We start from the raw sequence: 11,153 nt of genomic DNA, 5'->3' as shown, positions 1-11,153 counted from the left end.
AATTCACCCTCCTTCCTCCCCCTCCTCTTCACGGGGAGGTTTGTGTTTTGCTTCTGTGTCACACCAGGTGTAGGTAGCTGCTGCCCAGCACAGACAAAAGTCAAAGAGCAAGTGCAGACTGGGATTTTAAACCTTCCATGCTCAGACTTGATAACAAAGCCACTCTGTCAGATTGATGCAGTCGGGGGGCTTAGAGTAAAAAAGGGCTGCGCTCTATTGTCTCCGTATCGCACTGCCTCTTTAAAATCAGAAATGCATGGACAGCTTCAAGGTGCCTCCCACTGAGAAAAGGCTTTAGATGCACGCACAGAGCCAGCGGAGCCATCCTCCCCTGAGCAGCAGGGCAAACCTGCTTGGGAGAGAAATGATCATTCAGCAAAGTCCTCTGGCTGCTTTCAGTGATCCTAGCTCTGCTCCTGTGACAGCAGCACATTTGCAGGGGACAAACCTGGAGGCTATCCCCATGGTGCCTGAGAACTCCAAGAAGATAAGAGCAGGTACAGTTAGCTGATTGTGTTATGTCAGTTGTGGATGGTTGTGTTGCCTGTGTTTATTTTAAAGCTCTCTCTTGACATTTTGCAGGGAAACCTGTCTGGAACAGACGCTACACCTTGCTTTGACCAATATACAGATTTTGCTTCCAAGTATTTATTTAGTACTTCTCTTAAATGAACATTCGTATTTCCAGGCAGCTGTGGGGATGTCTTGGAAAGCAGTCAATTGTTTGAACTGTTATTTAGTTTCAGGCTTTAGTTTTCTGTTATTCTGTTGTTCTGCAACCCTTCAGTTTGGAAAGCAATGTGGAGACAGAAGTTATGAGAGAGTTTCTCTCAGAAATTTATTAAGTATTGGTACATCAGGGGCTGAGAGTTCCAGGGAAAGAAGGGGGCAATAGCTCTGCTATGTAGATTGCCCTTTGTAGCCATGCTGGACAGTGTTTGATAGCATCCAACACCCTGAAGACCTACTGCTTCAATGCAGAGAAGTGGCAGTACCCCCGAGTCTCTTCTAGGATGGGGTGGGACTGTCCTGACAGCTGGGAGTTTGGTGCGAGGATTTCTAGATGTGCCATGGGAAGCAACAAGAAGACAGCCTGCCTAGCATTTTGTTAAAGAAAGAGGCAAAATTAGGGAGTAGGTTAGATTTTTTTTACATCAGTGTAAAATATCAATACATTTGTAACATTTGGTACGAGCAGCAGTACAAAGAGGGAAGCCTGCTCCTCCCAGCCTTTAAAAGTGCAAGGCACTTTGCTGGGAAGGCAAATACACCATTCACAGGGAGAAGATCTTGTTTAAGCAAGATTTTCCCTTTCACCTCGAAAGTCTGTGGATGCAAAGCCCTACAAGCTGGTTTACGGGACAAAATCCTGTCTACACAAATTGGCAGAGCTCCGCTGGTTTATGAGAAGCGATAATGGATTATGCTGGCTGAAAATTTGGTTCCCCCACTCAATGTCTGCCAAAAGGAAAGTGCTGGCTTCACTATTTTCTTGGGGCTTAGCAACTCTTGCTTAATTAAGAAATGCACTTAGAAGCCAGGACATCAGTCCTGTTTTAATTCTCACCTACCACATCAATCTGAATGACACATCTAGAATAAAGCAAAAACTTTTATCCACAAGGCACATCAGACACCCTTCAGCAAATTGAGATGTCATCTCATTTTAGCTTTCTTACCTTGCACAGGGGTGACAGCACTGTGGGCTTAAAGGCTGGTGGAGGTTTAAACTGGATTTTACACTCCTCCTATATTATCATTTCACTGTGTGCTGAAAACAAAATTTCACCATTGGTAAATGCTGGGTGTAACAACTGGTGCATTACACAACTCAAGGGGTTTTATGATAACAGAAGCATCCTTTCACAGAGTATTTTTTCCCACTGGACACAGCCAGCAGTAGAGCTGTGGGGCAATAATGTGGCTATTGCTCTGGCTCCAGCACAGTATTTTTTCTGTAATTTCCTCTCAGGAAATGTTTTCCTCTTTTTTTGCTTCCACAGAAGGAGATAAATGAGGCTGTTGCTCTATAATCTTATGGGGACAAACACAAGGTGACTCACTGCTCAGAAGGAAACTTTGGATGAGGTCTCTTGCCTGCCAGCGTTGTACCCTGCCACACTCGGTAATTCCAATACGAAACCAAGGGCCAGCCAAGCCACGTATGCCATAACAAGACAGAAATGGCCATGGAGCAAGCTGAACATAACTCAAATGCCACCATTAACCCTAACTTTGCTGCAATCTACAATCTCCATGATGGGGATTTAACCTCCTTGCGAAACTTCTCCTTCCCTTTCAATTTCAGCTACAGTGATTATGACCTGCCACTGGACAGTGAAGATGACATGACCAAAACCAGAACCTTCTTCGCAGCTAAGATTGTGATCGGAGTGGCTCTGGTTGGCATCATGCTGGTCTGTGGCATCGGCAACTTAATCTTCATTGCTGCTCTTGCCCGCTACAAGAAGCTGCGAAACCTCACCAACTTGCTGATTGCCAACCTGGCCATCTCCGACTTCATTGTGGCCATCGTGTGCTGTCCCTTTGAGATGGACTATTATGTGGTCAGGCAGCTGTCCTGGGAGCATGGCCACATCCTCTGTGCCTCAGTCAACTACCTACGGACAGTCTCCCTCTATGTTTCTACTAATGCTCTCCTGGCTATTGCTGTCGACAGGTAAGTGGGGTGCTATGACTACTACACAAGGAGATGGCCAGAACTTCTGAGGTTGGCTATCCAGATTTCTGGGGGTTTAACATGGTATGCTGTTCTGCAGCATTTGCTGATGCCAAGGTAGGGACTATGTAGACCTGGGCGTGTTATTTAATAAAAATTTTATCACAAGAGATTATGACATTCCTCCAGAGAAAGCTCGGTGGATATTTCTTGATTTAACTTTTCAGGTGAAAAGAAGAGATTTATTAAAATGATTTTTTTTCCATAAAAAATATGCTTGATTCAAGTGTAGGAGAGGATTTATAAAATAAGGGAAAGAGGAGAAAGAAACAGACAAATCAGAAACATGCAGAGGAAAGGGTGTTCATCAGCACTATGTAATCCTGATCCAAAACCGTACATCTGTAAGGAACTTTCACTACTGGCCTACATAGCTTTTCTGATTCTAAACAGTGAAGTAAAGACTTTACAACAAGAGAAATAATTGACTGGTGATAGAAAATTTAACAAGTGAGTTTCCAACAGGGTTATTGCCTTACTGGATATTTCTTTCTCCCTCTACAGTATTTTCACAGGTTTTGTTTTGGTGTGAAAGAGTCAAAAATCAGACTTCAGTGTAGCCTGCAAAAAAGAGTTCTTATTCCCTATCATGCTGTACAGGAAAAAAAACCCAACAATCATTAAATTAACCATTTGATAGTACTGAGGTATTGGCTGGATGCTCCATCCCAGCAGTGGATGCTCAGTGAATGTGGCCAGGACTCTCCTCTCCATTAAATTACTCTCCTCTCATACTGTCCTCTCTCTTTACACCTCTTTGAGGATGACACAGTAGCAAGTCACAAAAGACCCGCAGGTCATTTATGACACTGTCCAGAAAGTGATAAAATGCTCCTCCAACCCAGTTTAGCAGAGATTTTTCTACAGGTTTGGAATAAGCAGAACATAATCACAGAATCACAGAATCCCAAGGGTTGGAAGGGACCTATGATGTCCACCTGCTATACTACCTGTTTTACCCTGCAGTCCTGAGGTATGGCTATGCCTGCCTCTCACTCAAAGAATTTTAACAATATAATGTAACTATATTCTTTCTTATTACTCCTGCTCTCTTAGCCTCATGCACTATGTACTCCGCATCAGTCGTGCCAGACTTACGTCAGCCTGAAGCTGATCCTTAGTGCCCACAGCCATCATAAAAAGCCATAGACCTGCAGAGTAAACTCTTTGTGGAAAGGACATCACAACAAGCCATTTTTTGTGTACAAACGCAATCTACATCTCTGTATACCCTCTGTATATATGCACTGTATGATTCCTCCCCCCGCAAACCCCTTCACTTTTTTCCCCCAATTCCTCTCATGCGCCATTTTATGCTCTAGTCTAATATTTCACAGTTTTTGGGTACCTGATCCAAAAGGCTCAGGTCAGTTAATCCTGCTGATGGTTGCATAGTCATAGCCTGTGTACAACTGATTATGCTGTTATTGATGTCCAAAGAAGTCTGTGGAAAGACTCTGGGAAAGTTCAGAGATGTTCTGATGTGGCAGAAAGTACAATCAGCTCCTATGAAACAAATTCTTAACAAGCATCTAACAAAATAGCCTTAGAACAGCAGCTGAGGACTCAGGGTTAAGCTTCTAAACACTATCATGTATACATTACCATTTTCTGTCACTACTCTTAGTATCATAGAATCATAGAATCAATAGTTAGGGTTGGAAAGGACCTCAAGATCATCCAGTTCCAACCCCCCTGCCATGGGCAGGGACACCTCACACTAAACCATCCCACACAAGGCTTCATCCAACCTGGCCTTGAACACTGCCAGGGATGGAGCACTCACAACCTCCCTGGGCAACCCATTCCAGTGCCTCACCACCCTAACAGGAAAGAATTTCCTCCTTATATCCAAACTTCCCCTGTTTAAGTTTGAACCCGTTACTTCTTCAACTTCTAAAAGATTTTCTTGGAAAGCTCTGCTAGTGCATCCCGGAATGATGAAGTAACATGGGTCACTGAGCCCTTACGCCTGCTAACAAATCAGACGATTTCTAGCATATCTCCCGAGGCATCTTTAAAAACAATCCTGGAAATAATTAATCACTGAAGTTTGTTGAAAGAACACACTGTTATAGTTCCACTGCAGGGTTTGTTCTTTTGTTGGTTTTTTATTTTTTGTGAGCTTTTGACTTGGTAAACAGAGAGAAACCTTGTTCCTTTAACAATCAACCATTCCACGTTGGTTGTGTCATATGGGTGGTTGACTTCAGTCTCTAAAAAGAATAAGCTCCTAGGTAAAGTTTTCCTATGCCATTTGAAAGGGCTCACGTTTGTAGAGAGGGTAAACCTGTCCCACAGGATTTCCCTCAGGTGGGGCTCCCTTTCATCTTCCTTGGTGTCTATTCACATGAAAAGTAGGAATTTTGCATACTTAAGGCCACATCTACACTAGAAAATAATGCAGTGTGAAAGGACAGGATCTGAAGAGCAAGAGTTCATACTAAGGATCCAATGTTCATGCTGTAAATATCTGGGGGAAGAGCTTTAGTGGGTCCCCTGGACTGAATACTCATGGGCATGTGCTGTGCTTTATGCACATGTTTGGAGCACATCTTCCAAGGCAGTTTCATCTCAACTCAGTTCATGTGCTCCAGGACCATTTCACAGTAACAGCCCGAGTGCGATAAGCAACAAGAATCGGAAAACCTACCACAAAAGCTCCCTCCTGACTCTCTTGTAGAGATTTTAGATTGGATATAAGGAGGAAATTCTTTCCTGTTAGGGTGGTGAGGCACTGGAATCGGTTGCCCAGGGGGGTTGTGAGTGCTCCATCCCTGGCAGTGTTCAAGGCCAGGTTGGATGAAGCCTTGGGTGGGATGGTTTAGTGTGAGGTGTCCCTGCCTATGGCAGGGGGGTTGGAACTAGATGATCTTGAGGTCCTTTCCAACCCTAACTATTCTATGATTCTATTTACCCCATCCAGCCAAATGTTCTGCTGAGCAGATATTCATACTTATGAATGCATACACATGCATTATTCCACAACCTTGTTTCCACAGGGCCTGATCTAAAAATATTCATTTATCAGATCACAATGAGGCTGATTAATTCTGCTGCCCCTTGACATCTAGCCTGCACTATTAAGAGTGATGAACAATTCATCTGCTTATAAGATCTGGCTGATGAAAAGCATCACTGACTTTCCATTTTATTTTAGAATTAATATATCCTGTGGATGCTCTTTATGTATAGCCTCTGAATGAATGAGAAATTCCAGGTTTTGAAAAAACCCTTTGTGTTAAATACAGTTGTAGTGGGAACTCTGGAATGTCTCTGATAAAAAAACCTCCTTTTAGCAGAAATATCATAATCTTTTTGTGAGACTGTGCGCATCTTCCTGCATCTATAGCATCTTAAGAAACCACCCACCCAAACTCCAACAAAAAAACCCCAAACAAACCAATATCCAGAGTGAATACCATTTGGTCCTAGCCCCCTTTTAGCTGAATTGAGGGCAATTGATGAATCTTTCATTTCTCCTCCCTTTTTTGTGAACCAGTGCAGTACACCTTGCAGCTTTACAGTCATAAGGAGTGCAAATACTGAACTCGAGTTTTATGGTTTGGCATATTACTTAACATAGCATATTTAATATTAATTAGCAATAGTCTCCTTCAATACATGAAACAAAAATTTCCATGGGCAGAAAAATGATACACAATCATTTGCTGGTGACTTGAAAACACACTCACCCGTATCCATTCATCAACATCAGCTTCAGCTCCTTGCTTCTTGGTAAGAAAAAGCATATTTAAATAGTTCTCTGCCTTGGGAAAACATTTTCCTGCTTCTACATGTTCATATTTTTACCTGTACCTGACTAGGTGTAATTACTTCACATTTCAAACTCATTTCCAGCAAAGAATTTCCTAATGCTGTATCATGGCACGTCCTGGGTACAACATCACGTGCATATTGTGCTAGGGCCTGCGAACATATTTGCCAGTAACTGGCATATTACTTCTCTTTCCCCTTTCTACAATTCCCAGACATGTTATCTGTGTTAAAAGGAAAAGCTTGCGATACCAAATTGCAACTTTTCTAGTTTGATCTTGTTAACAGGAGTGAGTTTAAGACTGAAGTCTTTAAGCTAAACTCTAATGTATGCTCAGGTTTTCGGATTGCCAAGTACCTACTGTCCTAACCTTCACCCACTCGCTCCAGAGTTTCTGCCTAGATTTAGGAACTCGGCTCTTGGCTGCTACTTTGGAAAATTTTTTAACTCTCCTCACAAATATATTTGTCAGGCTCTCTCCTTCTCTCAAGAACGACAGCAATTTCCTTCTGCCTTACTGTCCACTCTGTGATCTGTGCTGTGATCAATAGTGTCTTCAGACTTTGTGTTTGTCTGTTCTAGGTATCTGGCCATTGTTCACCCACTGAAACCACGCATGAATTATCAAACAGCAACCTTCCTAATCGCCTTGGTCTGGATCGTCTCCATACTTGTAGCCATCCCATCTGCATACTTTGCTACTGAAACGGTGTTATTTATAGTGAAAAACCAGAGGAAAATTTTCTGTGGTCAAATTTGGCCAATTGACCAGCAGATGTACTACAAATCATACTTCCTTTTCATCTTTGGCATTGAGTTTGTTGCACCTGTGATTACGATGACTTTGTGTTATGCCAGGATCTCTCGAGAGCTTTGGTTTAAAACCGTACCAGGATTTCAGACAGAACAGATCAGAAAGAGGCTTCGATGCAGAAGAAAAACTGTTATGGTACTGATGTGCATCCTGACGGCCTATGTTCTCTGCTGGGCACCTTTCTATGGCTTCACAATAGTCCGTGACTTTTTCCCCACCATCTTTGTGAAAGAGAAGCATTATCTTACTGCTTTTTACATAGTTCAATGCATTGCTATGAGTAACAGCATGATAAACACCATGTGTTTTGTAACTGTAAAAAATAACACCATGAAGTATTTCAAGAAGATCATGTTGCTCAGATGGAGATCAACATACAGCGGAAGCAAATCTAGCACAGATTTAGACCTGAGAACAAGTGCAATGCCAGTCACAGAGGAAGTAGACTGCATAAAACTGAAATAAATTTGCTGCCTTTATAATCTCATATAACGCCTCTTCAGATGCTTCTCCCTTGTTTGTGGGAATACAACTGGTGAGAGTCTTAGAAAAGCAGCCTACTGTGCACGTCCACCAGAACCCTTTTCACCGGACTGCTGTATAATTCTGTAACTCAGACTGATGCTGTGCTTCAGCCACTTGTATATTTGGGATGTAGACACCCATTTTAGAGCTGTTTAAAATTTAAGATGAACAAAAAAGTTGAATGCATTAAAGCCTGTTACAACGATGGAAGAGTTAATTGCTGATCCTAGCAATGATGTTGCTTTGTTTCTTCTTAAGAGAAATCTCTTAACCCCTTTTAGCTTATCATTTGTAGCTTTAAGCTATTTGGTGTTCTTTTCCTTCTGCTCAAAAGAAGGAGGATGGCAAAAAAAGCCCATTTTGCTTCATGTCACTCTTTAGCCTCTCAGTTTACCCCTCGTGATGAAGCTCCTTGAAGTCTACAGAGCACCAGCTTTCTATTGTCCAATGTGCAGCATGCTTTTATGAAAGGCACATTCTCTACAAAGCTAAATACTGTTTCAAAGTCTAGTGAAAACCTGAAGTTTCTTCCTGTGATACCTTGTTTAAGAATGTTTTATCAATATTCCACTCTGTAGTTTTATGTAGTGTTACTCTATTATGTATTTGGAAATGGCACAGTTACATGTTGAAGGGACCTGTTCCCTTCTCTCACCTCGAGGCATTCTAAGGCCAGCTTCTGCTGTCTCAAGCCACTGAGCTCTTCACAGAATCCACCACAAAACCTTACAGGTGGGGAACATGTAAAGATTGCTTAGCCTACCCCTCTGCTCAAGCAGGGTCAGCTAGGACAGGCTTCCCAGGACTGTGTCCAGTTAGGCTTTGACTGACTCCAGGGATGAGGACTCCATGGCTTCCCTGGACCATCTGTGCAGTGTTCAACAGCCCTCACAGTAAAATCATGTTTTCTAATCTTGAGATGGAATTTCATGTGTTTCAACTTGTTTTTTGGTGGGACCTATATAAATCTATTGTGCGTTAGTGGGAGAAATTCCACCCTGCTGAACCAGGCTTAGACATCTTACCAAGTCTGTGTACACCTTCAAAATAAAGTACAAGTAGGGCCAAAACAGCACAGATATCATGAGACAATCTGTCTTTCTGCAAGCAATGGAGACAGACTCTGGGCTTCAGCAAGCTACTCACTGGTTGAGTAGCTCATTGTCTGGTCAAATGTGAGGCAACCACTCAAGATGAAGTCTGCATTTCCTCCCTCAGTGCTGTTTTTACTGTTCTGATTTTGTGCAACTGAAGGACAGGTGTTAAACTGATAATCATGATAAAGCAGGTGACAGTAGCAGTAATACCTACTCATGTAAACTACACATAAGATATGGACTTTTGTGTATTGAAATGAAGTCTTTTCTATTGTGATGACAAATGCTTCCTGTTTTAAACTATGTGGCATAGCCTACTTTTGGAGTAAGTGGCTTTTGTAAATAACTTGTCTATTTGTGAATTTAAAGAGAGCAGCAAATCCTGCTAATAAACATGGAGTCAACATGGAGTCAATATCAGCATTGTGAACCATTTTTTTTTTTTTTGTATTTTTCCTTGGAGACAATTTTCCTCCCCAAGTGACTAATGTGAATTTTCCTATTAGACAAACTATCAGCCTGACCAATTAAATTTAATGGCAAAAGGATACTCAAATCCATTCAAGTGCCCAAATCCTCTTGTCATTAACTGCTCTTAAAAGATGCACGTTGGAAAGGGTTTCATAATTTGCTCTGTTAGACAAAACAATTACTAAAATCATTCTTCAAAATGACATTTCGAATAGGCTAAGTACCAAATCAATTTGCTTCCCAGCCTGCCAAAGAAATTTAGGGGACTAGAGCATTGCATTATTTCATCATCAAGAGGCTTGATCTTGTAACTTCTCCTGAAATCTTACAGTTTCTTCCAAAACTATGCGCCCATATTTATCCTCTGAAGCCTGTACTAATTATAGGAGTTTAGCCAGCAGTATTAGAGTGTCCTGATACTCCTTCCACTTATTTTCACAGACTTTTCTTGGTGCAACAAAGCCAAATAGCTGACAATTTTCCACACCTGAAAACGCACCTCAGACTGAATACTTAAAAAAGAAATAAAAAAGCTCAGTCCCCACCAAGCGCTATAGAACAAACCAAAACAATGGGAGAAATAATTGCTTTAAAATTCATAAAATCCCATTGAGAGCTCCAGGAGAGCTCTTCTGGTCCAGCCCCCCCAGGGTTCTCAGCCATCACTGCACCCCTGTCCCTGCAAAGGATTGTAAACCAGCAGCTGCCACAGCCCCTACTGAGGATTTAGGTTTTGGGGTCTGCGACATTGCTGTATTTTGACATCTTGAGGTCTTTTCATCAGCAAAGCAGTGTTTCAGGCTGGACCACTGGGTAAGGCAGGAAAAAAAGCTGTGCTTTGCCCTCAACTGCATTTGCTGTGAGCAGGATGCCCAGAAAGAGAAGTATTCCCACTGAAGAAGGGCGATGTTCCCCTGTTCCCTGATAAGAGCATCCACATAGCCACATTGCCCTTCACCTGTGTCTGCACCAACTCAGAACACACCAACACTGGTCACGGTCTTCACTTTCAGGGACAAATGTCTGCTTCTAAGCTGGGGTCCAGCAACCATGCACCCAGGGCAACAAGCCCTGCATGAGGACAGAAAACCCATTTTGTCCCCACAGTGCCCATTCTGTCTTTGTAGTGACAGGTCCCTCTCCATCTTCCAGGGCCGGCCTGCCTGCCACCCATGACTGCACTTCCATGGAGAATTTGAGACTCTTAAAATCACTTAACTCCCTTTAAGTGCTGAAGAGTGCAGCAGAGACAGGTCCCTTGGGCAGGGGAAAGCAGGTAAGCCACAGTCCAACCACAGCCACCAAGGGAGGGGGCCAGACCACATACTCCTTATAGCTTAAGTTGTGCAGGAAATAAGAAGAACAGCAAGGCTTTCTTTGTACCCACACAAGTTAGGCTAGGGAGCATGGACCTGCTCCAGAGATAGCCTCCCTTGGGTCTCTGGTAGCTGCCTCCTGTCCAGCCCCTCCCTGCAGAAACACTTTCACACCTACACTGAATGACATTTAGTGAAGGAATGGAATATGGACTGCACCTATCCAGTGCTCTGCTTGCAAAACCCATGCTTAAACAGAGAAAGAATAGCACAAGCTGGAAGGCAGACATGTCTCCTCTGTCAACAACAAGAAACAGCCCCTTCTGGAAAAGCTCCAAAACCATAGGCTTGCTTCCTTTTGCAGCAGCTCCTCCAGGGAGAAGCAAAGGTAAATCCAGTCTGCTCCTTCACA

At 42.7% G+C, this 11,153-nt stretch overlaps 1 protein-coding gene across 1 annotated transcript; it reads left to right on the top strand.

Annotated features, from left to right (window-relative positions):
• Positions 1–320: 320 nt before the first annotated feature.
• PROKR1 (prokineticin receptor 1) lies at positions 321–9,345 on the top strand. Its single transcript, XM_065679258.1, has 3 exons — positions 321–497; positions 2,004–2,680; positions 7,101–9,345. The coding sequence occupies exons 2-3, from the start codon at positions 2,184–2,186 to the stop codon at positions 7,795–7,797; spliced, it is 1,194 nt and encodes a 397-aa protein (XP_065535330.1). The 5' UTR covers positions 321–497; positions 2,004–2,183; the 3' UTR covers positions 7,798–9,345.
• Positions 9,346–11,153: the final 1,808 nt, after the last annotated feature.

Source organism: Lathamus discolor, chromosome 5, assembly GCF_037157495.1.
Source record: "Lathamus discolor isolate bLatDis1 chromosome 5, bLatDis1.hap1, whole genome shotgun sequence".
In the NCBI taxonomy this organism is placed as follows: domain Eukaryota; kingdom Metazoa; phylum Chordata; class Aves; order Psittaciformes; family Psittacidae; genus Lathamus; species Lathamus discolor.
The sequence above is the reverse complement of the archived record's forward strand: the minus strand, read 5'-3'. Positions and strand labels throughout refer to the sequence as shown.